We start from the raw sequence: 27712 nt of genomic DNA, 5'->3' as shown, positions 1-27712 counted from the left end.
GTCAGTCAGGGTTTGTTGGAATACCATGAAAATTGTAAACTTTAATGAATTCACACACACACACACACACACACACACACACACACACACACACACGCTAGTGGCAGCTCCTTCACCCAGGACCGTTTCCAAGGCCAGTCTTGGTGGAAGAGAATTTGTTTTTGTACTTCTACCATCCTGCCTATTAGGAAACCTACATACAGTTCACCATGTTTGGACGTATAAATTTATGTACTAGAAATTAGGAATGAATGGTTATGATATATATATACATATATACACAAATATATGTAATTTGTACAAGGATGGTCAAGGTATTATAAGTACATTACACAAAAACACCTCAAGGTACATCGAAAAACGTCTCTGATTCCCTTAATATGAAATATTTAATATTTGCAAAATAGGCTAGAGAGTTACTGCCTGTAAATTATGAGAGTCATTCTAACCTTATGACTTGAACCAAACAGCATCAACAAGCTTTAGATGAAGATGTGTTTTCAGGATGTTAATTCTATCAACTAATAATTAATTAAATTCTTCTGCCTGGGTGTCTTATAATAAGTTTATAGGTTTGTTTCTATTTAATTTAAATCAAGAAAACATCTTTTTTTTTTTTTTTGCCAGTCCTGGGGCTTGAACTCAGGGCCTGGGCTCTGTCCCTGAGCATCTCTGTGCTCAAGGCTAGCACTCTACCACTTGAGCCACAGCGCCACTTCCAGCTTTTTCTGTTTATGTGGTACTGAGGAATCAAACCTAGGGCTTCATGCATGCTAGGCAAGAACTCTACCACTAAGCCACATTCCCAGCTTCAATAGCCTTCTTTAGCCTAGAAGATGGCTTATAGAGATATTGTCACATCAGAAATCTACCTTTATATACTGACAAATGAACAGCAAATGAAGTATAGATTAAAAAATTGTACATCTGTGTTGGTTTTTATTTAGGGTTAAGTATTATGATTTTAGTAATAGAGTTGAATACAAAACAATTTTGTAAAAAACAATCTTCTCAAATGGCCAGGTGGAATATAGACTTATGAGTTTGTGTCATAACACACATAGCACACATCAGGACAAGATGAAAGTATACTGTAAAGTTACTGTAACTGTCAAAATTTCAAAATTAGAAATCTGGGGCTATGCCCTATATTCACTCCCAAGTGCCACACACACACACACACACACACACACACACACACACACACATTCTTCAATATGAAAAAGTATTGAATATTTGAAATTAATTCATCATAGCCATTCTGATATGATACACTTTAATTGGGAAGAAAAAAATGATTCATAAACACAATTCTCTTAGTAAAAGTTTCTATTTCTTGCTAATAACACATTTTAGTTTACTTCAGAAAATGCATCAGTTTTATTCAAATATATTTTCCCTAAAATATAAATATTTAAATTAAAATTTTATAAATGTAGAGGATATAATTTCTGTCGACCCTCACACACAGATATGAATCAGTTCAAAACGTAAGTAGTGAAGAAATAATATTTGTAATTATGGTCATTTTAATCTGTCTATAAATATATAATAGCATCTTTGCAACTTAATTATGAGTATTTAACTCATACTTCATGTAGTACCGAGCACCTTGGATTACATATTGTTGAATTAAACTATTGGCATTAATATATGCATCTTGCTATGTTATTTACAATACACAAGTATAATTCTCTTGTATAACAACATTCCAGTGATTTTCTTGAAAATATATAGTGAAAGAGTGCAATATAATTTACATCAATACTTTCCTACATTATTTAAGCTATGACTTCACTCTTCAGCATTTTAAAACAGGAAACAGATAGAAAGTTAACAGTCTAAAACTGTGTTTTCTAAAGCATTGTCACAGAAAACATGAGCTTTGCAAGACGCTCCATGAGAAAGGAGTTCTGTAGGTAACTGTGAGGAATGGCACACTGTACCCCCTCTTGAACAATCATGATGACCATTAGAGCTTTAAAGAAAGCCAGCAAGGGTGGCTTCTCTTTAGCCTTTTCAGAACTCAGTATTTAGCAAAGTTTTTTTTTTAAGATTAAAAGTCCTATTCCACGCCCAAGCCAAAACACCACTCAATCAATGCACCTTGAAACTACGAGCACAGGATGCATATTTTGGGGAAATTAAAAGTGCAACTCAATAGACATAGATGAAGCAAACTCACATTCCTTTCAATAGTTTCACTTGTTAAAGCTCTTTGCATAGGGATTTACTAACACAGAATTCATGAAACACACAGATCTAATGCAGGCCACAGGTCTAGGTAAACCTTGGGGAAGAAATAAACACAGAAGTTCTAGCCCTAATCTTCAAGCTTTGAGGAAAATGACTCCAAAATCATGGGTGAATGAATCTTTAATCAGAAAAGCCAAAGCCTCAAGTCAGTAATGTGCTGTGTACTGTTTCAACATAGTCTTGCAGAAAAATATCAGCTCATTTATATTAGTTCCCTGGAATTTCAATAGAGCTGCAGATGGTACTAGTAGATCTGATTACAGTGCTGGGTTGGTGTGTAAAATCCAGCATCACCTAGAATTAAATGAGGCCGCTCCATTACTTGTTTGAAAATGCATGCCTAGATACATGTAGTGTGATTTGTTTTTACTATAAAACAGAATTAAAAAAGATGAGACTCTTACCATATGCAGCAGCATAGAATACTTCAGTTTTCTGGATGTAGCACTGAAATGATCAATTGGATGTTTAAATGTAAAGAAATGAGTTAAATCCATTGGAGGGAATTTATTTTTATGAAGGATGAATAGTGTTAAGATTTCCAAGCTCATTAAAAATAATAGAGGCAAGAAAAAACAAAAAGAATGAAAGAAAAATGCATGTGGTACAAGCATGGGTAGGAAACAAGGGTCGTCAATTGCTCAGAACTTTCACTGACTATCATGAAATGGAAACAACCTCAACCATGTAAGTTTACATATCTCAGATGCAAAATCTTTTTTTTTTAACCCATAAAGGTATCATTCTTGGGTGTAAGAAAGCAGATTTTGGTGTGAGTGTTATCCCACAATGAATTATCTATTTTGTAGACAACTCTCCAGCAAAGTTTTACAATGTAAGCACACCACCTTGGCTCAGATCTAAAAACAGTGAAAGTCAACTCAACTAGAATGAAGAAAGAAATGGCCCTAAAACAAGGGAATTAATGTTACTGAGGATCGATGGGGGCGGGGGGGGGGGCGAGGAGAGGGGAACAGTATATGAAAATATCCATGTCTCATCTATTCGGCCTTGGCTTACCTGGGTGAACCAGTTGCCTAGGTGGCATGATTAAGATCTGCATATGCTCTTCTTAACGGCCATGTCCTTGCCTGTCATTATTCAGAAGCCAGGCTATGTGTATTCCACTGGCCTTCAGTGCTTTAACCTTGTTCTGTGCTAACAAGATTTATTCTGATGTTCCGCATGGTAATTGCTTAGGGTTCTCTGTGTGGCTGCACCTGACAGAGGAACCTAGGACAAAACACGTGACTCAAACCCTGAAGCTGACTATGGCGGGCTACATCCACTGCACTGCTCACCACAGGTGGTGTCGGGTGTCGCCCCCTTGTGGCACCACAGTTCTCCTTTCCTAAGGCAAGGCGCCCCTCTGCTCAGGCCACCAAGCCCAGCCTTGTAATCTTAGCCGACAGGAAGGAATGAATGATGAACACAATTGGCTTGGGGCAGGAATGAAGATCCAGTTGCTGAAATTAAAAAAAAGAAGAAAGCGTGAGAGATTTTTTAAATGAATACTTGATAACCAAACAGTGATTTACACATCAAACGAATCTATATGCACTTCCAGCTTTTAAGTGTTAACTGGAGCAATTATGTTTTAACATCATGGCCCCCCAATGAGATAAAGGAATAACTCTTTGAACTTGTTCCTTACATCTCACATAGGCTTTTTCTTTTTTTTCCTGAAATAGCTTCCATGAAATTTATCTATAGCAACTCCATAAATATGGATGCTCCTCATCTTGACTGTCTAAACAATTTATTTTTGATTCCACAATATTGATATTTATGTTGAGCACTGCAGCATGAAGCAGTACTAAATTTCCCATCTGAAGATGGGGAGACTAGATTCTGTAGGTATACAATCTTGGCCAACTCAGCAGTTTTCAGTTCTAATAAGGTACAGGTCTAAGGTGCAGGTATTAACTAAGTTAGATCACAGAACGATCCCTCATAAACTATGACCCCAGATACCCCGTTCAACAGCTGGGTCACCATCATCCTCTATTATTGTAAGCATGGAGGTCATATCTGAATGGAGGTGATCCTGACAGCTCTGTCGTTTCCGTAAGGCTCCTGCAGAACCCAGCATGTGTAGGCTAGGTAAAAGCATGAAGGTCATTTAGAAGCTGAATTTTATCGTGTGATCTAACTTATGAAAACTGGGGGAGCTATTCTCAATTCTCTTCTGCTGTCCCCAGTTTTGTAATGATGATACCATTGGGAAAGAAAAACCACAACCTGAGCATTCACCAAAGCAGAGGCTGCATTGATTACTGTTCAGATACTGTATGACCCAGGATCTTGTTACATTTTCTCCCACAAAATCTCTACAAAGTGGCTCTTGTTCATATTTCCACCTTAAGATGATAGAGCTACGATTGAGACAAGTTGTAAAGCTTTCTGGAATCACAGATCTCCCAATAAATAAGAAGTGTGAACTCACACACAAGTCTATCAGATAGACAGTGACATTCCAGGTCACTAACACAGAGGAGCATTTAAGCCCGCCCACTTCTATCCCTTGTAGTTTATGAATGGGGAGACTCAGATCCAAAGAAATAAAAGAACTTGGTCAAAACAACTGCTGAGTTGTTTTCAATTTCAGAAAGAAAACGCAGGAAAACCCGGTTCTCAGCTTCTTACATTAGCTATGACTATCCCTGCTGCCCTCCTCACCTCCTGAAGGGCGCATTGCCTCCCTGCCGGTCCTGTGTAACGGTGGTGTGCTGGGACCTGCATCTGAACTTGAGCTTAGCAACCCAATGTATCAGCAGTTAAAAGAATATTTTTCCCAGTCAGGTTGTAATTATAGTCAGAAAGGCTGAAATTTAGACACAAGTGATTTTCTTCATGGGTAAAAAAACAATTTGTAAGCTAAGGCTAACACAGGAGATTGATTCATGTTCTTGCCACTTTGCTACTGAGTAGTTTAGCTTTAGGCAAAAGTATGGAGTTGGGTGACTGGTAGAGTAGCAAAGTATTCTAAGTAAAATGAACTTTGTATCAAATCACAACTGTTATTTCTAATTAGATCCTTCAGTCTATACTTAAAATATTGAATCTCTCTCTCTCACACACACACACATACACACACACACACATACACACATGCACACACACTCTCCAGTAGAGTTTTGTGGATCTGTTTTAAAAATTAGAAAATTGGAAAAAGTTCTCCAAAAGTGAATAGGTATAAGCTGGTAGGTAATGGTTTGGCCTAGAAGCAGCCTTGTCTAGGTTACTAGTGCCACCATGTAGAACAGTAGTGTTAAATGTGGAACTAAATGCCCTTGTACTCTGTGAAATGTGGATCTGGCCTTTTCCTTCAGCTAGCCCTTTGCAGGGAATTCCTAATGGTTTCCAGAAAGTTGTCAAGAAATCCACACAAGACAAATGACAGAAGAGATATGAGTAGGGGAACTACAAGGCTCATAGGTAAGCAGAAATGTAGAAAAAACAAGGTTTTACAAATGGAGATTCATCTCTGTTTTATAAGTTCTTCATTGCTGTTATCAAGGGGAAATCAATGAATGTGTGTTGACTAACCCAGTCACTAGAGAAGATCTGAACCAAGAGAAGTTACTACAAAATTAAGGACTTAAATGAGCTACTGTGTTTCCCTGAGAATGCCAAGAACTACGCTTTCTGGGAAGTGGAAACATGTTTGATTTTCATCCTCTGTGGAACTGAAGTCATGTCCTTTCTCATTGGGCCACAGCGATAGTGGAAGAATGTTTAAACACAGAGCCATTCATATGAGTATAAGAAAGAGAAATGCTACCTTAACAGATAAAGCTAATTTTGTTAGATATTATTTGATATTAGCCCTAAACTTCTATATCTTGGTCTGGTCTAAGCCTCTTTCTACTCAAGTAAAGTTGACTGTTTTTCCCCCCATTTTTTTTTCTGCCCTTCTACTTGCTTCTTATTGAGTGTATCCTACCTATTCCTTCTTGTCCTCTCTGCTGTCTAGCGACCTCCCTACCGGGTAAAGATTGCTTGGCTTACCTCTCTACCTTCCTAACACCCAGCATAATGTCAAGGGTACATTAGATGCTTGGTACATTTAAAAAGCAGTTGTCATTTTTTTAAGCTGCTGAGATCCCATTTGATAAGAATTTAATATTCACCTTATAAAAGACTCTTCCCTTTGATTCAAATATTTATGAAGTCTTCTAATGAAAAAAGAGGCCAAAGACCTTTGAAATAATTGAAAACCATTTGATATAAATGAATCCAATCACTGTTTTTCAAGGATCAAATAAAACACGGGCATGCAGGTACTCTGTTAACAGTCAAATGCTTAATGAAATTAAAGCAGTATTAGGTGAAGAACGGATATATAAAATCACATTGTCAAAAGGAAAGTACACTTACGATCTCTCCTTCTTTGCCTCCAAAGTCTAAGTACAACATCCTGATCCCGTCATCGGAAGACATTTTGAGCTTCTCGTAAGGGGACTGTATGATTGTCTTAGGAAAGGCACCCTCCTGTGGTTCGGTAGAAATAGAAAATCCATTCTCATAGTGTATGGTCAAACGGCACTCCTGGTTTCTGTAGGTGCAAGCTGGAGTAATGGAGAGAAAAAGACAGGTATAAATGGCAGAAATCAGTCCATCAATCTATTTACCCAGGCACTTAACACTTCTAGTCTCTTCATACCTAAGGGCTAGGCACAGATTTCTTACTAAAATCAGAAACAACAACAACACAATCAGTGTTCACAAAATATTGTCCTTAGATTTTTTTTTTTATGCCGGTTGGTCCTGGGGCTTGAACTCAGGGACTGGGTGCTGTCCCTGAGCTTTCTTGCTCAAGGCTATTACTCTATTATTGGAGATAAAAGTCAGATAGATTTTTCTTCCTAGTCTGGTTTTGAACCCAAATTCTCAGATCTCAGCCTCCTGAGTAGCTAGGATTATAGGCGTGAGCCACTGGTGCCCAGCTTTGGATTGATTGTGATATTGTAGTTTAACTACCTCATAGAACTACGAGATATAGAGGGAAATAATTCCTTTTATGAATATTTTCTGGGCTTAATCCTTACAAAGCTGACAATATAGGTCAACAAATAGATTGTACTTTCTAATAAGTAGATATACCGAGCCTTCAGCCAGAAACAACAGAGATTAAATTTGAGTAAAGTAAATCAACTCTGAATTGTGTCATCATCAATCAATCAATCAATCAATCATCATCATCATCATTACCATCATCATCATACACTCTTACACACGCACAGGGTTATATGATGCAGCTGGGCAAAAAAGTGAGTTTCTCTTACTATGTGTAACGCGCTTATGACTGACATACCTGAGAGGTCAGGAGTGAGTAGTTTAAAAATAATCTAAATTGTCATCTACAAAAGGTTGCAGAAAACTCCTTTCAGAAATGGTGAGGCGAGTTCTTTTCATTTCCCAGGTGACCTTGAGCCCCAGAAATGTGGTGGATGATACCTCTCCTACCTGGCACCCTTCACGCAGAAGGTTATTTTCTGCCGTGGCCCTTCGGGGTCTCTGGGAGCCGCAGGGTGGAACCCTCCATCTCAAAGGAACCAAGAGACAGCCTGTAGAGCAGGCTGGATGCCAGCTTTCATCTGAGAGTCTCAGTGGGCTTAGGAAAAGAGCACAGGGCTTTCAATATTGCGATCTGGACCAAGAGAGGACCAGGGGGATAGCCTCTAGCATCCTATTTCCTATTAAGGAAGAACTATGAATACATAACTTTAACTCTCTCATCAAAGAGTTCTGAGAAAGGTCATGAAGGATCACATTGGGTATTTTTTTGCCTCACCAAACGCCACCTTTCACAGACTCTGGAAGGTCAATGGGCTCGGGCTTTGATCTACATCTAACTGACTTTCTTTTTTTCTAACTGATTTTTTTTGGGGGGAGGGGAACCCCAGGACATTTTCTTTGCTAGTAAAACATGATTGATTGAAGCTTACTCTACCACCATTAGCTTTGTTCAGCTTTCTACAAACATGCTGAGCTGAATCTTACCACAAACTTTTGAAGCAAGACTCTTGCCGATATAGGTTTTAAAAACAACAACAACAACAAAAAAACGAGAGCTTTAAGAGTTGAGCATGTTACCACCCTATACATTTGTTTGGCTTTCAAAACTTGAATTCTTGTGGCCCTGTTGCTTGCTTTGTTGCTGTACTTGGCACCTGGGAGGGAGAGGGAGATGGCTCAGGACCTTGACAAACATCTCTCAGCTTTTCTCCTCCATTCAGAGAGAGGAGATCTTCAGTTTGGGGGGAAGAAGTAGGACTTCTTTTTTTTTTTTTTTGGCCAGTCCTGGGCCTTGGACTCAGGGCCTGAGCACTGTCCCTGGCTTCTTCCCGCTCAAGGCTAGCACTCTGCCACTTGAGCCACAGCGCCGCTTCTGGCCGTTTTCTGTATATGTGGTGCTGGGGAATCGAACCTAGGGCCTCGTGTATCCGAGGCAGGCACTCTTGCCACTAGGCTATATCCCCAGCCCCAGAAATAGGACTTCTATCATTTGCAGAATGAGGTAGCTTTTAATTGGTTCTCTGATGAAAACATGGATATCTTCCCCAGATATTGCAACATCTTTCAATTTGTATTTAGGGCATATCTTCCACAGGTATGGTCTTAAATTGGTCTGAGACATTCTGGGACAAAACCATGAGCTCTGCCCTTGGTCACTCCCCCAGTCCAAAGCCAAGTAAAAAGAGTGACATAGATTTAGTTATGACTACCCATATATTCTTATTTTTTTATTATTAAATAGTTGTGCAAAGAGATCTCAATTCTGTAAGTTATGAGTACAGTGCATCTTGATCAAGCCACACTTTCCATTGTCCTCCCTTATTTTTCACCCTCTCCTCCCTCCCTGCCCTCAATCTTATTCTTGTTATTATTTGAGATAGAATCTCACTGCATAACCCAGGCTGACCTTGAACTCATGATCTTATTGCCTGTGACTTCCAAGCTAATTTACAGGATATTACAACACCCAGGCACTTCACCATTCCATAGTTCACTTCTACCACCTATAGATTATTCAGATGGATGCTGACAAGCTAGATCATACATAGTCTAAAATAACTGTTTTTTGGTATTATCATTGTTGCTATTATTTATATATGTGCTCTTTTTTTTTGAGATAGTTTTACTTTGAGCCCAGATTGGCCTTGAACTTGATTTTCCTGTGTCAGCCTCTAGATTGCTGTTTGCTTGTTTGTTTTTGCCAGTACTGGGGCTTGGACTCAGGGCCTGAGCACTGTTCCTGGCTTCTTTTTGCTCAAGGCTAGCACTCTACCACTTGAGCCATGGGACCACTCCTGGCCTTTTCTGTTTATGTGGTGCTGAGGAATCGAACCCAGGGCTTCATGCATGCAAGGCAAGCACTCTACCACTAAGCCACATTCCCGGCCCAGATTGCTGTTTTTATGAGCATGTATCACTATACATGGCTTGTAATTTCTTTTTTTTTTTTTTTTGCCAGTCCTGGGCCTTGGACTCGGGGCCTGAGCACTGCCCCTGGCTTCTTTTTGCTCAAGGCTAGCACTCTACCACTGGAGCCACAGCGCCACCTCTGGCCGTTTTCCATATATGTGGTACTGGGGAATTGAACCCAGGGCTTCATGTATACGAGGCAGGCTCTCTTGCCACTAGGCCATATTCCCAACCCTGTAATTTCTTTTAATTCCAGTTGATCTTAAAAAGTATTTGTGGTCTTTCTAGAAAGTGAATCGTTACCTAAAGATTTTCTCAGTCTACACAGGCCTAATCAAACACGTGTTCACATTACTTGAAACCAATTAAAAAAGAAACATCTTTCCCCAGCTATGAGCAGGCATCTTGTTCATCGTAACTAGGTTACAGTTTAGGTCATCTCTATAATTTTTTTTCTCTGGCATCATTCAGTTATCTCAGTACACAAATTCTTAGCTAATCTCCTTGGCTGATCTTTCAACAGCGCCATTGTTCTCAAATTGGAGTTCATATTATTGAGAAATATTTTACTTAATTTGTTGGAATTAAAATAAGCTAAATGCTTTTGAATATCTTCATCGTTTTCTAGAACACCTTCCAAATTGTTGCATGTGGCCTGAACTTTATTAAACTAAAATTTTTCCAGTTCTCAGGTTCACAATTCTAGTCTTTCTTGCCTGATATGTAGGCATGGAAAACAAAAGCTTCAAGAATTCTACCAAAAGATTTCCAATAATTATATGTCCTATCATTTTTATGACATCTGTGAGGTAGCCATTACTTGTTCCCTTTTTGAAAATGAGGGAGCCACAAGATTAAGTGACAAAAAAGAAAGAGCATTGGGATTCGCCTCCAAGCCTTTCTGAATTTAAGCCTTTATTTGTCACTATAACCTCCTGCTTTCTTAGAGACAAAAAACTGAAAGAACATGGAAGGAAGTAGAACAGAAGAGATGGAAGAGAGTCAATTTTAAGGAATTCAGAGATGGAGCTACTGGGAGATTGCTACCAAGGATAGGAGTGACAATGTTCCCTATGCGTGTCTGCAGCAGACCTAGGAGGGGCTGGTCATGGATGTGGGTTAGAAACATTTGTGTCAGGTATTATGGACAGCATTATGGACATTGCCAACTGTATACTGTGCTGCTGCTGAAGAGCACTGGCTTAAATATGGAATTTATCTTAGACAACCTACAAGGCTATAGCATGTATTTTGATTAATGTTACCTTAAATTTGTGTTGCCTTTCCATTTGCCAGTCTTATTTTCTGATTATCCAACTGAAATGTTAAATTATTTAAATTTAAATTATATATGTAAATTATATATTTGTGCATTTCTGTTTGTACCTACATGTCTATTTATCATGTACGAATGGATCTATTATTTATCAACTATTTATTTTAGAGGGTGGCATGAGATCATTTATCATGGCAGCCCAAACATATTGTCACATTGTTGGCTCACTGACATAAAGGTGGGAAGTCCCCGGCCTTTGTAGAAATAGATGAAGAATGGACTTCAGTGTGACACAGGCTAGAGTCAAAAAAATCAATTTGTCACTTATTAATTTGGTGATCTTGGGCAAGCAACTTCATACTTCTTAAGAATTTGCTTTCTGATTTGGTAGGATGAGGAAAGGATTGTGAGGACTACATAAACCAGGCCATTGTGAATCAGGACACACACACACACACACACACACACTCATTCCTGGATCCAAAGTATAATAAAACATTAGGACAATATTTACCACATCTATATCTTTTTATTTCATCTTTAAAATATTGACTTTGCTTCCGTTTATAGAGGGTTATTTCTATAACATGGTGTTTGGCATAAAGTAGGTTCTCAATAAATGGTATGGTAGCATGTAGAAGTGTTCCTCCTTCTATACATGTCCATTTCTAGTTCTTTTCGAGAGCTTGCCACAATTACGTACTATGCTGGTTCCATGCGTCTTCCATCCTGCCTCTGGCTGGTCACAACCCAGACAGGACTCACTGGTATCTTTTTTGCTTTGCTTACCCCTACCTACATGTCTTTGGTTCCTTTTCTCTTGTTCACAAACTGGGTTTCTAGTTCTCTGTTCAGTTCTATGACCTGTGTATTTCCAGTATTATTTCTGTTACATTATTCTGAACCTGAGAACCCTACTAGGTTGCATCTCAAAGTTTCCTCCCTTTAGGAAAATAGTCCAAGTAGGAGAATGATAACTGACTATCCCAGTTATCAATTTTTCTTGAATGGAGATGACATAATAAAAACCTTTGGTGATATTTTAGTTGAGAAGAGTTTAAGTGTACTTCTGACATATCTCAAGTGCCTCAAAAGGCCAGTAATAGAAACTACCTTGGGACCAGCATAGAGGGCGCATCTTTTCTGTAAGTGGTATTATTCGCCCATATCCTTTAGTACTCACCAGCGGTAATTTCCGTTGTGAGTTCTGCTGAGTTGTGGCACCCCTGTACTATGCTCCTGGTCCAGTGGGAGAGGTCTCTGCTGATCTCTGCCTTGAAGAGGTGCGTTTCAATTCCTTGCTTGGTACCGGTCCGTGTTGCAAATGACAGGTCCATACCAGCCTGAGGTGATCCCTTCCCTGGCCCTGAATGGACCAGCCTGGAGAAAGAGAGAGGGAGACAGAGAGAGGGAGGAAGGGAGGGAATAGGAGGGAGGGGGGTGAGAAGAGAGAGATGGAAGGAGAGGGAGAGAGGAAGAGAGAGAGGGAGGAAGGGAGGGAGAAACAAGGAGGGAAGGAGGGAGAGAAAAAGTCATTAAGATAGGTTTTATTTTTTCTGTGGTCTGTCTAGTAAAAGCTTCAAATGGTGATCTTATTTCTTTAATCTCAAACCAAAAGGTCCACTGTACTTTATTTTTCCTTCCTGCCATCCTCTCTCCAATGGCAGAATGAGATTAAAGAAACATCCAATGACTGTGCATTTGATTAAGTATGCAGGGAGAAGCTGAATAACAATGAGACATTAACTTGTGGAAACTCAGCTATACTCACTCATCTAACGAAGAATGAAAAGAAATAAGAGAGAGAAAAGCATTTAAATTTTGTGTAAGCTTGTCTCCAATAGTCCATTCTTGAGAACAAAAATATTCCAGCTTGAGCGTGATGGGAAACTGAATCTATTCCATAGACCCAGTGGGAGATTTAAGTTTCCCCCATCTCTTATGGCTCAGAGGATGTGGCTGTACTGAGTGTACTTTTGGGTATACATTTGTGGTATGCAATTAGGCTTGAAATGGATGCAAACCAATAACCTGGGACACAAGTAAAGCAAGAGCAATCCATTTAATCTGTTCAAAAGCAAAACTACAACTGGTACTGCAAGTTCCTCTTGAGACATGATAGAAAAACTGCACTTTTCATGGGTATTTCGGTGAGAGTTTTCTTTAGCCACCCAGGATTTTCACATTGTCTTTAGAAACCAGCCTCCCTCCCTCAGCATCGATTACGACTTGTGTGGTAGATAATTTTCTGAATGGTCGGGCTTAAAACCTGAATGACCAAAGTGCTGAACACAACGACCTCCTGAGCAGGTGTGGGCTCTTACTTCTAACACGTCACCTTGAAGTACTCATGTTCTCTCCTGCCTGATAGCTCAACCTCCTTTGGGGAGAGACTTTCATATCTATCACTTGCAGGGCTGCCTAAGTATAATTTTGTAAATGTGACTTCCCTCCAGCGTGCTTGCGTTTTCATCCTTATCGTTTAATACAGAGAGCAACATTTCCCCATTTGCTATAGAAATGCCAGGTGTCTATCGATGTGGTGGAAGTGAGAGCTATTTCTTCGTCAAAGAGCTTGTTACCTCTAGATTGAAAATTACCCAGAAGAAATCCAAAAGCTTATTTTTTTCTCTTGTAAGCCTAAATAATGGAAAACAAAACTATCGATGGAATGAAGCACATTGCAGACTGTTGAGTTTCTCCTAACAGGCTTGTTGTGTAACTCTGAGGAGCTTTCTCTCACATCCCAAATTGGGATTTGAGGGGAGAGATAATTTGCCTTGCCAATTCAAATAGAAAAGACTGTTTGAGTAGCCCGTTAGCTTTATGGTTCATTAAAGACACGAGAGGGGAGGTGGCTGCAACTTTTAGTGTCTGCACACAGGGACTTGGCACGCACGGGCTGAGTGCAATTAGTTGAGGAGGGAGAAGGGCACTTTAGAATGGAGAGGAAGAGACAGTGACGAAGCAGCTGCTAGCAGATTCAAAATCAAGTGAGGTTACACTAAACACAGCCTAAAGCCTTATTCTAGATGGAAGGAACTGAGAACCAGGTCAATTTTTACCAGGAAGAGTTATCTGCACATACCTTGCGGCAGGAAACAAGAAAGGAATTGTGTTTTCTTGTTGTTCACGAGTGTTTTGTACTCAAAGGTGTTCAAGTCTTACTTGCTTTTAAATTTCTTTATACTTGGACTGGGGTTTGAAAGCCAGAACTCATACCTGCTTGGCTGGCACACTACCACTTGAGTCATGCCTCTAGCCCTGTGTTTTTGTTGATTTGGGACAGAGTCTCACAAACTTGTCTGCTTTGCTTCAAAACCCCAATCCTCCAGCTTACTGAGTAGTAAGGGTCATGGGCATCAGTCACCAGCACCTACATAAATTTTAGTTGTTTAAGAAACACATTCACCTGTCCCTTTGAAAATCTTCGAATCTATGTCACAAGTTGGGTATAGGTACTGGGCTGTATAGTAACATGGATAGGAACAAGGGAAAACTATATGAGAACTCCATTCATTCTATCTGCCATGTGTTAAAAAAGTTTAAAGTATTACCTCAAGAGGTGCTGTGAAGGTTAAATAAAGTAATCAATGTTCTTTAAGTAGCACAGAAACCAGCATGAGATGTAAACTCAATAAATATTTCTATTCCTTACACCTTCTTTCAGTTCTCTTGTTTTACAAAGGTAATTCTCATCCCATAGGTTTAGGGTCATAGATAATAAAATATAAAAAACACTGAATTATTATAGTCTGCACTCAACAAAAATTGGTGCCCTTATACTTTTTTTTTCATGTTTGTCCTTTAAATTTCCACCCAGATGAACTCAACTGTCACAAACTGGGAACAGCATGTACTGTATAGTAAAATGTGTACAAATATCACAGAGATTGAGTGTGTGGGTTGGTGCACACACAAAATGTATGAATTTCCTATTGATATTTATTTTTCTCTAGACAGCTATGAAACAATTACTGGAAATATAATCTGTTAGAAAATTCAATTTCATATTGGGGAAATTGAGGGGGAATTGAGTCACTAACAGAATATAATCATGTATGAGAAAGTCCTGAACCAGATTGACCCATATGACAGAGAAGACACCAGCCTGGTACAGTGAGAAATAATAAGAGAGGCCTTGAATATTGGGGTTATTGATTGATGGAATGAATGAATGATTGGCGATTGGTTGAACCTCAAATGGATAACTGGGGTTCTTTGTTCATCTCATCGCTAAATTCTCATTAGTTAAAATAGAAAAGGAAGAGGGAAAATTGATCTTTACAATTAATCAATTATGAATTAATTAATGTTTATATTATAGAACCATTTGATTTGTTCTCTAAGGGAATAGTAGACATGCTAAGTTCTGGGTTCTTTCACATATGTCAATATTATTACTGAACTGCAAAGTCTGACACAAAAGTGAATTACTGTTTCTGCTACCTATGTGTATATTGGTAACAAAAAGATACTTAATCCAGGTTGAAATTAAGTGATTTATGTCAGATATCGACTATGTGCATGTGTTCACATCTTAGGGAGGATACATCCTTAAAATTATTTTTGTATTGCCTGTAACTCAATAACCCATAATCCTAGATACCTAGAAGATTTAGATCTGAGGATCACATCTCGAAGCCAGCCAGTAGAAAATTCTGTGAGATTTTTTTTTTTTTTTTTGCCAGTCCTGGGCCTTGGACTCAGGGCCTGACCACTGTCCCTGGCTTCTCTTTGCTCAAGGCTAGCACTCTGCCACTTGAGTCACAGCGCCACTTCTGGCCATTTTCTGTATATGTGGTGCTGGGGAATTGAACCCAGGGCTTCAAGTACACGAGGCAAGCGCTCTTGCCACTAGGCCATATCCCCAACCCCTGAGACTTTTTTTTTTTGTCCAATCAACCACCAAAAAGCTAGAAGTGAAGCTCTGGCTCAAGTGGGAGAGGATCAGTCTTGACTAGAAAAAGTTGAGAGACAATGCTTAGGTCCTGAGTTCAAGTGGCAGTATGGTACACACACAAAAAAAGAATTCATAACTACTATATGAAGAATGAATATAAATCTAGAATAGATTTCTGAATATGTAACTTAACTATGTAAAAGAAATGCATTGAAACAAAACCATTAAAACATTGAGCAATTTCATAGATGATTTAAATTCTTTTAAAATTAAATTTTCTTTGAAGAAACATGTATTACACAATTTAAAGGTTACCTTAAAAAAGAAAGAGATAATACGAAGTGAGATAGTGTTGAATCCAAATCTTTCAATTTTTGAAATAAGAACTTTCACTGCACTGGAAATCATGTGTATTGTAGCTTGTGTTTCATGTGTTGTTTGTTTACTATGAATGGTGATTCATATTGGAATACTGAGCTACTCTTCTATACCTTCATGTATTTATTTGTATCTGGGTTGTTCTAAACTGTCCATGTCCAGGGAAGAACACAGCAGCTGTAGCTGGTGGCAATGGAGTTAACCGGCTCCAAGTTAAGTGATCCAAAGAAAATGAAACTCACACCAATGGCCTCATGAATCCTTTATACTAACCTTGGGGCTTCCAGTGAAGAAGACATGAGAGACACTGTGACCAGTGAGATAAAGTAGTAGGATCCTGTTGGATTCTGGGGTGTTGTGAGGAGCCACAGAGGAGCTCCCTGCTCTGTTTGAGCTACTTCCCCCTCCCTTCCAAGTGAACACCCACAGAAGAGAGCCTCATTTATTTCATCAGTCAACAAAAAATGCACCACCCACCAGCTGCTATATTTCACCAATATTTTGGAGCTTAACAGAAGCTTTGGACTGAACAATATCCCTCTCAAATTCCTATCTGTGAACCCCTTATTACCCAGTAAAAGTATGTTGGGAAATAAGGCCCACCAGAAAGTAGAAATTGTTTCTCTCCCTCTGACTATTCACAGCTAACATGGACCCTGAGCCTAACCGTGAGACACACTTGAATTTGAGTAAGAAGAGAGTGACGGGCTGGGAATATGGCCAAGTGGCAAGAGTGCTTGCCTCCTACACATGAAGCTCTCGGTTCGATTCCCAGCACCACATATATGGAAAACGGCCAGAAGGGGCGCTGTGGCTCAGGTGGCAGAGTGCTAGCCTTGAGCGGGAAGAAGCCAGGGAAGGTGCTCAGGCCCTGAGTCCAAGGCCCAGGACTGGCCCCCCCCCCAAAAAAAAAGTAAAGAAGAGAGTGACCTTTCTAGGTGAGCCCTTGCTGCCTCAAAGGAATTCAAGTCATTGCCTAGAAGGACATACACGCTGTCTGAGTATATTCAGTGGGCTTCAGGGAAATCAGGGAGATTAAGGGTAGGTCAGAAGACTGGGAAAGTGGACTTTGTATTCAAAATTTCAAAACACGGAGTAAAGTAGAATTTGTAACCTTATTCGTGGCCAAGATTGTGCAATGGATTTTTTAAATGCCCATATTTTATTTTGGAAAAGAAGAAATAGTAATTCCTGGGAGGCTGCATGGCTTATTCACTTTAAACAACTTCAGCCAGAAAAAAAGATTATTAGAAAATCGTGGTTATTCAGAAAGAACATATTGAACAACATTTCGTTCAATATTCATATTGGACTTAATAAAAAGAAGTATTGATACAAAGTTTACTTTGCTAAATGACCAGCGTCCCTATGGTTTAATTCAGTTAAGGATAGGTGCAGATTTCCCCATGCCTGTCTGATAAACATTTTAATGACTTTTATGAAGTTATAGAGGACATAGTCACCTAATCTGCTGGTGGCCCACAGTGAGAAGAATATCGAAGGAGTCAGGATGCAAGATAGCTAAGCACTGCAGCTAACAACAATAAAACAATAATGAGAGAGATGTGGTGGAAAAGCACTGTTGGGAATTTAGTCAATGGCTAACTCAACCCCAAGGTGCCAACAACTCTAAGGTAAAAATAGGTGCATTACTACAATTAAGCAGGCAATCATCCTGTGTTCACTGCACTGACTGATCAGATCACACCTGAAATACAACATCTGATCCCAGGTACCACATTTTAAGCAAGGGATTCTTAATTATTTTGCATCATGATCCCTTTTGGGCTACTCCAAATAATGTTTGCCAATGCATAAAACAGGTTTTCCAATGCATAAAGATTTTACAAAAGGTAAATGCTGGTGTTGGGAATATAGTTCAGCACAAAAATGATGTGAGAAGACAATGGCCAAAACAGCAAGGTACTCCAAATGACTTCCTAAAGAATATCCTTTGGAGATATTTTGTCTGGAAAAGAAAAGAATTTGTGTGAAGAATGGAAATACCTATGGAAGTGTTCAAGCAGAGGCTGGATGAGGTAGGGATAGCGCTAGCACAGCTGTGAATGCGCCAACCAGTGGCCAACAGATGTAGAACACTCAACTTTGTAAGGGTTGCTGATCATGAATCCAAGATGGCAGCTCCTGGGTAGGCGGTGTTGGGGAAAATAATCTTGTTGATCAGAATCTGAACTCACATGGAGTTGACAACCAAACATATCACCATCTCATCTCTTCTTGGGTCCCCAGTGGCATTATTTATTTACTCCACTGTTTCATGATGAATACTTTTTTATATTATCTTCTCCATGGTGTACCTTGGTTGTCTCTATTACTGGTTACATGTCCTCTAGCATGCTACCTGACACTTGGTAGGTGTTCCATAAATGTTGGCACTAGAACGGTATGGATGAATGGTTTTCCAAACTTTCTTAAAACTTCAAGCTTGAGTTTTACAAAGCAAACTACACATGTACCACAATGGTATTATTTTGCATTGCTTCAGAGTTCTGGAGCAATGGAAGGGCTTCCTCATGAGCTCTGTATTTGTAGATTACATTTGGGAGCAAAGCAGCCAAGCGTATGTCAGTGGGCATTAAGACCTTACAAGTCATCATGGTGGACATTTAAAAAGATAGAGCTAAAATCTGTCTGCCTGGGCTATCTCTCTGCCCCCCAATTCTGTCAAGAACAGCCTTTTTACATTCCTCCTATGATTCTTCCCTAAATACATCCTGAGTTGCCGGCCCAGGGGGATTCTAAAATAGCTATTATTTATCTTTCAATTATGTTTACATCTTAAGCTATTTGTGTATCCATTAAAATATGACCATCTGCCTCTTATCTGTAACAGGAACTAAACTACAGCAACCAAGAAAATACTGTCTCCCAAAGGGAGATAACATCTTTACTGAGCCATGGAAAAAATACTGGCACCCTAGGACAGGCTTTCAAGCTGCCATTTACACCTGATTTCCAAGTTTTATCTGAAACTGCTGGAGAAATCCAAGGACATGCTTTGTTTCTTGGTTACAAAATGCAAAATGCAGCTATACATTCCCTTACAAGCAAAGCCAAAAATACTACCAAGATTTGACATTACTTATTGGTTGGGAGTGTGAATAAGTGAAAAAGACGAACGGGGTCATATCATGGTCGAGAATGGGCCAAGAGCATGAAGACATTGGTATAGAGAGATAGAACAGACAGTATAACACCTGGGTTCAAATCCCACCTCTGCTTCTTACTAACTTGGTGACCTTGGCATGTTTCTAAAACACTCCATAGTTCAGTTTCCAAACAGAGGATAATAATCTAACTACCTCATGGTATTGTGAGAATTAAATAAAGTAATACTGGAACAGTATCACGGAATAGTGGTGAACACAGGATATATTACAATATAGGCATTGTTATCATTAGGATGTAAGTTCAGAATCCCTGCTACATTTGTAGCTTCTACAATAGCTCCAGGCACGTGGCAGCATTCAGAAAACAGTTGTTACATGAATGGGTAAATGAAGAGCTAGATTACAGAGAGGTGGGCTGTAGAAGAAGTTCATGATCGGTGATTGATTTTTCCTCTCTCATTTTCAACCCCTCAACCACACAAAGCATAGTAGCTGACAGCAATCTAGAGACTTTGTGTTTATAGCCAATAAATACTAATTTCCAGATTAGTTCAGTCCTCAAAAAAAAAAGTAATTGTTTTTTCTTCAGTACTCAGAGACTCATGCAAACATTCTACCACTGGATCCATATGTCCAGCCATTTATAAAAAAATGACCTTTTTAAAAGGTAACTAGGTTGGGCACTACTGGCTCACACCTGTAATATTAACTACTCAGGAGACTGAGATCTGAGGATCATGGTTCAACGCCAGCCCAGGCAGGAAAGTCCATGAGACTCTTATCTCTAATTCACCACCAGAAAACCAGAAGTGGTGCTATGGCTCAAGTGGTAGAACACTAACCTTGAGCAAGAAAAAGAGCTCAGGGATGGCACCTAGGCCCCAAGTTCAAGCCCCATGACCAAGAACACAATGAAAAAAGGTAACTAGGTTGAGCCAAGTAACCCTGGTTTACACCTACAATTCTAGCTGCTCAGGAGGCTGAGATTTGAGGAATGAGGTTCAAACCCAGGCCAGGCAGAAAAGTCCTTGAGACTCTTAGCTGAAATTAACAAGGTAAAACCTAAAAGCGAAGGTGTGGCTCCAGTGATAGAGTGCCAGCTTCGGGCAGAAAAAGCCAAGCAAGAGCACAAGGGAGTTCCAGCCCCCGTGCCAGTACAAAAAAGAAAAGTCACTGCAATGAAATAGCTCATAAGAATATCCTTATAGCTATTTTCTACTTCTTCCTGTAAATTCACCTCCAACAACTGTGTTCTCAGTACTAACTGGCTGCTTAAGGAATTTAGTCATCTTTTTTGAGGGGAGGGAGCAGATGTTGACTTTTCAGAAAAGCGAAGTCATTCAAATTTCACTTTCAATGGGTCCATTCAGAGATGCATAGAAGTGAGCTCCTAAGCAGATAAAAAGGAAGGATAAACTGGGTACTACAAGTGCCCCAGTGGTGGAGACCAGGAAGCTTAGACTGGGTGCAAGACTATTTCAAGTTCCAGACTTAGATTAACTTGTAATGGAGGCCTGCATTCTTATAGTAAGCCAATACAAATGTTTCTCTCTTTACCTAACAGCTGACAAACTGGGCTAGATGTTTCTGGGAGTCTCAGATAAAGATTCTAGCTACCGTGATTGCTTTTTGGAAAAATAGACAAACCAAAAAAAAAAAAATCCTCCTTCACAAAGGATGCTTATGTACTAATTTAATTCTAGATAGGTGTTAAGAGAATATTGCATAAAATGTTGCATACAAAATATTATTATTAATATCCTTAATTAAAGCAACAACAGTTGCGATACACAGATTCAGCCAAATTAGGAAAATCACATATTAGGTAACTGGGTTGCTAAGCAATATTACAGCCTCATTTTACTTAATTGTTGTAATTAGCATCTCCCAGCAGATGCCACAATAGAAACCACACATATACACAGAAAGAAAGGAAAAAGGAAGGGGGAGGGAGGGAAGGGAGGGAGGGAGGAAAAGGGATGGAAAAGGAAAAGGAAAAGGAGAGAGAAAGGCACTGGCTGAGTGCTTTAAATGGTTGGATGAGCTCAAATACTTTCATCTACTTGCCACCCAATGGAGTCCAGCAGTCAGTAGACACTCTACGAAAGAATGGAAGGGCAGAGAATCAATAAAAATACGAAAGTGTCAGGTGGGAGGGCCTGTTCAGGGACTGCCCTCCTCAAAGTCAATTGCTTGATCAATTGCCTCAGTTCTAGTTGTTAAACATCTTTCCCTGAATATAGAGGTAAAAGTCACGTAAGGCCTAATCTTTCAGAAAGTTGTCATTATTGAGGAATATTGACTATAGCAAAGACCAACTTCATACAAAAAGGTGAGCAGCATGAAGATATAGACATGTGTTTTGTGTGTGTGTGTGTGTGTGCACGCGCACGCGCATAATGGGGCTTCAATTCAGGGCTGGGGCACTGTCCTTTAGCATTATTACTCAGGGCTAGCTCTCTACTACTTAAGCCACAGCTCCACTTCTAGATTTTTGGTAGTTATTTGCAAATAAGACCTTCCTGCCCAGGCTGGTTTTGAACTGTGAACCTCAGATCATAGCTTCTTGAATAGTTAGAATTACAGAGGCAAGCCACTGGCACCCAGCTTTAGAGCTCATTCTTAACAACTGAATGGTGAATATGAGTGACTGTCCACCATTCCTTTACCCATAGTCTCATGATCATTTACAGCCAGCTGCCAGCAGTGTTACGAGGATGGAGAGTGGCTGTTCTCCTTATGAAAGCTGCATACATAGTCTCCCCATCTCAGGGACTGGAAACAGTTTTCAGAGTTCCACTGAAAAAGGAACCCATGGTTTTAAGCAGGGTACCACAAAGTTCAGAATTTGAGCATACAGAGTCTACATTTTTTCTGTTACCTAGACAAGGGGCTACCCTCCAGCTCATTAGCTATAGAGGAGAAGAAAACAGACAGGACAAGTACAATGATGACTTTGGATCATTCATAGGATTCCTTATCTATTCTCTGCTCTTCCTTAGAGCTAAATGAGGTGAGAAACCAAATGGATATTTTCATCTCATGATAAAACAAAGTCTGGGGAAATTTTGTCTTTCAAGTTAACTATCTTTTTATGCTATGTAGCACTGTTATAATTATACAAATAGTTTGCATGGATGCTGATACTGGGGCTTGAACTTGTGTTCATTTGGCATTTTCATCAACATTGTTGCTCTACCACTTGAACCACACCACCATTCACTTTCAGGGTTTTTGCTGGTGAGTTGGAGATAGAGGTCTCACTGGCTTTTCTGCCTAGACTGGCTTTGATCCACATTCTTTAGATCTCACCCTCCCCTGTAGCTAGCGCGAACCACTGGTGCCTGGCCTAAAAGCTGTAAATCTTAAATACATTCTTTGGAACTTCTGATTATCTTCTCCACATTCTCTTGTCCCATCTGATGCCACAGTGTGCATAGACACATAACAAACAGTACAAAGAGACCTTAGTCAGCATTTCCATGGAAGGTAGTAATTACTAAAGCCAACTCTGCTTTACTGGTATAAATGACTTAATTGCTTGACACAGGCAACTGAGAGGAATGAAACATGGGTAACCATTGGCTCTCCCACTGAGCTGTTTTTTTTTTTTTCTTTTTATCTCCCCCACCTTTTTCTTTCTAAAAGAATTCTACCATTGGAAAACCATTTCCATCCACTACAACAGGTGTTAATGGCGGACTGTTAAAATGTCTATCTTAAACTGAACATGCTTGCCTGAAGGAAGAAGCCACTCTAAAGCCACCTGTCTGCTGTACCAGTAGCATTAAAGTTAGTTTTGTACTGCTAATGAAGGTATCTCAATCGCTCCTCCTCCATCCCACAGTCCCCACTCCTTCTATACCACCCAACAACTCTTCTTCAGACACCAGACACCAGATATCCTGGATGGAATGAGGAGTTTCCTCTACCGTCAACGTTGTCACATTATCAGCCATTCATACTTGGATTTCAATTATTTTCTCTGATCTGAACAACTGATAACATCTACTAAGTACTTAATTTATCATGACTCATTCTTTATGCTTAACATTCCTCTATTCCGTCTCAACCAATAATAAGAGACTGTATGAAGTAGAACCTTCCAAAAAGCGGTCTCATCATTCAGGTGACGAGACTTGGATTCTGAGTGAATGAAATTTTACCCAACACCACATTGCAAGTAGAGCTCTCAGGATTCAATGCCTGGTTTATTTGAATTTCAAAGTCCATGGAACTTGCCACTTGGATTATCTCGCATGTCCAGTCCTGAGAGCTCGCAATAGTAGAAGGAGGTACCTAGTCAGCACACCAGGTACAAATGACACAATGTACGCACGGTCATAAATGGGTTGGCTGGGAGGGGAAGACAAACTCGACACTTTGTGATTTGACATGGTATAGAACCTCTGGAACATATCCTTTTATGCCAGCCTAGGGAATGCCCTTGAAAATGGTTACATTCACAGGGTAAGTAAGGATGTCTCTGAGGCTTAGCCCGAAAACAAGTCTGATGATAATTTAATGTTTGACAAATGCAAATGGGTACACTTCCCCAGTGGGAGGAGTTCCTGAAATTTCAAAGGCCAGCCTGAGGCTGCAACTGCTTTTGGCATTTAAAACAGGTTAGTTCCTCAGGCTCTAAACATTATCCAATGCATTTGGTAGCAAAGCCGTGTCCTTGGTTCCGAGGTGGCAGGAAAATAAAGAAGTGCACATTCCTTAGTTCCCCTTTTCAGGCTCCACCTCCCTTCTCAGCAGCCAGAAAACCAAGCTCAGGGAAGCTTCATTGTCTTTGCAAGCTCTGTATTTGGGAATTTGGGGCCAAACAATAGGGCCAGAGCCAATAGAACTGGGCATTGAGAATTTATGAGTTAAGCCCTCTGTAGAATTCCACAAATATGTGGCCTTAATCCTCACTCTGCAGAGGCCCATTGAAAGTTCCAGTTATGACAATAATGACAAAGAAAATCCTAACACTCTTTCTCTATATGGACAGTGTACCTTTTTAAAATTAAAAAACATTTTTTTTTTTTGCCAGTCCTGGGGCTTAAACTCAGGGCCTGAGCACTGTCCCTGGCTTCTTTTTGCTCAAGGCTAGCACTCTACCACTTGAGCCACAGCACCACTTCTGGCTTTTTCTATATATGTGGTGCTGAGGAATCGAACCCAGGGTTTCATGTATACGAGGCAAGCACTCCTACCATTAGACCATATTCCCTTCCCTTAATTTTTATTTTTTAAAAAGATGTTCAGCAATACCAAATAAACATCAACTAGGCAAAAAATTGTTTTCCCAAGGACTCATAAAAAGCTGAAGGGTGAGACTATCTACAATTCTAATGTGTTTGCAACCTTCTCGAATTTGCTGTTAGAAATAGTACCAGCAATGGACAGAGGCAACATTGAAGTGTGTCAGCAGGACAGATGACTACTCGCAAACTTGCCCGCATGGCATTCAATGCCAAGAACATGTTGTGAACATTTCTCATACCATGGCTTTGAAACACAATTGAATTTCCATCTTCAGAAAAACAGAAATTAGATTTTTCTGGGTCTTGAATAAAATCCCAAACAAAGCTCTCTATGGAAGTAATTCAACTGAGAAGAAACCTGTTTCCTTATTGGCTTTCATTCTAGCCAATCTCTCTTGTGTGAAGGAAGAGATGGGCTTTGACATTCTGGACTAGACTTCTCTAGGCATTGGGAAGGAAAGGAAGAAGTCGGGCTGTAGCCCTGGCCTGCGATGTGTCAGGCATTAGGCTGAGGAAAGCGATACATGCATCATTACTATGAGCAAAGCAAAAATGAGATGAATGAATTGTACCCCTATCACAAATTCATATGTTGAAGACTTCACCCCAGTGTGACCATATTCGGAGACAGGGCTTCTAAGGATTTAGTGAAGGTAAACATGGTTATTTGAATGGGGCTCTGATTCCACAGGGTTTGTGCCCTCATATGTAGAGGTGCCAGAGAGCTTGCGCTCTCTCCAGGAATGCACAAAAAGAGGCCAAGTGAAAGACGAAGGTGGTACACAAACCAAGAGGGTCATCATCCGACACTGACTGTATTGGCATCTTAACCCTGGACATTCACCCTCTGCAACTAAATTTCTGTTGTCTAAGCCTGTAGTATGGATTCAGTATCCCTAATCCAAACATCTACAATCTGAAATACTCCAAAATTCCAAATTCTTTGAAAACCTATATGGCCACAAGTGAAAAAAAAGACACCATAAAGTTGTACTGCTTGTACATTTCTCCCTTACTTTTCCCCTCTGTATATGTATGTATGTATGTATGTGTGTATAGGTATATACATATATATACATATATGTACACATAAAAACTTCCAAATCTGATAATTTTTCTAGTCTTAAGCATTTTGGATTAGCCTCTATTTTGACTGGTTAATACTGTGGTCACATTTTAATTTTCATTATGACCTCAGTAGGTGTTAAAATTCGATTTTCTTTTCAGAAGAAGAAAAAGAGGTCAAGTAAGATGGACATAACATGGTCAGACAGACTAGAAACCAGGCCTTGACTGAACAAAACCTGAATGTGAATTTAGGTCTAACAAACCTGATTTTGTGAATTACTTTTTCTCTTCCTACCAGTAGATAGGATGGTTTCCTATTGTCTTTGCTTTTCTAATTGCTGGCTATCAAAATATTTCTTTAAAAACATGCTGATGATCACAACTGGGTATTAGTTGATCCCAAATTGAACACAACAGTTTAAAAAAATGTAGCAAATGTACTTATAGAGAAAAGGTTAAAAAGTATGATTAATAGCAGCTAAGTTTATTTGGCCCTTATCATATGCCAATCACCACCCTAGGGACTACACAAAGTGTGATACTAACATCACAATCCCATCAGGGATTATCTGTACATTACATATGTGTGATATGAGGCAAAAAAGAGATTATGAAATTTGCTCCAGGTTCCAAATCTGGTAAGAAGCCAAGTTGGAATTTAGAGCCAGATTGTAAGTTTCTAGAACCTATATCCTGGGTAAGGCCTTGGTGTGATGGAATCCTACACAGCCATTAACATGGAAGAGTGCAAAATATCAAAAGATCATGTGAAGTGAGAAGGAAGGGCAGGAAGATGCCACATTCTAGAAGCTGCTGCTGATACTTAGGACCTGGAACCAGGACATGTCCTCAGTATTTTGAGCTGAACATCAGGGGTCATCCCAGCCTGAGGTAAAATGGTATTAAGAGCCCCAAGGAAAAAAGGAAGCAGATTGTCACTGTAGAGCTCCCCCCATAACCATGGATCCTGGGAACAGGGAGACAGCAGGGCATAGGCTTCTAAACCAGTGGTTTCCAAACTGCAGCCTGCGTCTGAAATACCTACAGGGCTTGTTAAGTCACAGCGAGAATGGGCATGGTGCCAAGAGTTCCTGGTTCAACTGGTTTGTTGTAAGGCTAGAAATGCATTTAATTAACAAATACTCATACTGAAAGGTTTAAAGGCCACACTTTGACATCTACTCGTGGAAGCCATGGGTAGGCACTTTCACTCCTGAAACCAAACTCCCTCTCTCTCACTTTGTAGTGGCACCTGGGGTAACTGATTGTTACATGATGTGGGTAGGATACACTTGTAAAATTCTTAGAGCGGTATAAACTCTCGGAAGAAAGGATAGGTTCTTGAAGGCTGCAAAGAATAGCAGAAGAGAAAACAGAAGGCAAAAGTCTGAATTTCCTGTCTGTCTATTACTAGTGTACAGTTGGAGTAAATGATTTAACTTCTCAGTTCTTCAGTTACTTATTTGTGAAACAGGAATAAAACCTCCCATTCGTCATATGGCTGCGACTACATTAGCCTAATGCTTGTTGAAAACATTTGTCTCCTGAGTCAAGCTTACTTATCCAGAACACAGCCAGGGCCTGAGAATATGAATTTTAATAAACATTTGGTTGTTTCTGAAACTGGGAACATTTTTATAAACCTCTAATAGAATCCACTTGACTTTTTTAGTAGACACCCCATAATAACATTTAAAAGACATAGCTCCATATTAGCTAATAAAAACTGTCATTGACAAAATTGGTACATATTATGATTTGTAAATCAGCCCTCAACAAAATATTTTTTAAATAATATTTTTAAACAGACAAAGCTTCACTTCTTTAGAAGTAAACAGCAACAAAAGCCCCGAGTAGACAGCTTATATGTCCAAGGACCCTTGCAAAAGAATACTGCCACATACAACTGTATGGGACACAGAGGAAGTGAATGAACTTGCATAAGCAATTGGGGAAACAGCTGAGGAAAGTGTTGGGGTAACCTCTGCTTCCTCTCAGTCTCCCTTGTATCACT

At 39.7% G+C, this 27712-nt stretch overlaps 1 protein-coding gene across 1 annotated transcript in view; it reads right to left on the bottom strand.

The window, feature by feature from the left end:
• Nucleotides 1-931: 931 nt before the first annotated feature.
• Nucleotides 932-27712, bottom strand: part of Sntb1 (syntrophin beta 1) — a 207186-nt gene continuing 180405 nt past the window's right edge. Inside the window, exons 5-7 of the mRNA XM_048359093.1 lie at nucleotides 12147-12343; nucleotides 6637-6827; nucleotides 932-3722 (exon numbers count right to left, since the gene is read on the bottom strand). Of these exons, the coding sequence (XP_048215050.1) occupies nucleotides 3630-3722; nucleotides 6637-6827; nucleotides 12147-12343 (481 nt within the window). The 3' untranslated portion in view covers nucleotides 932-3629. The remainder of the gene's footprint in view (nucleotides 3723-6636; nucleotides 6828-12146; nucleotides 12344-27712) is intronic.

The sequence above is a fragment of the Perognathus longimembris genome, chromosome 12 (genome assembly GCF_023159225.1).
Source record: "Perognathus longimembris pacificus isolate PPM17 chromosome 12, ASM2315922v1, whole genome shotgun sequence".
NCBI classification, from domain to species: Eukaryota; Metazoa; Chordata; class Mammalia; order Rodentia; family Heteromyidae; genus Perognathus; species Perognathus longimembris.
The sequence above is the reverse complement of the archived record's forward strand: the minus strand, read 5'-3'. Positions and strand labels throughout refer to the sequence as shown.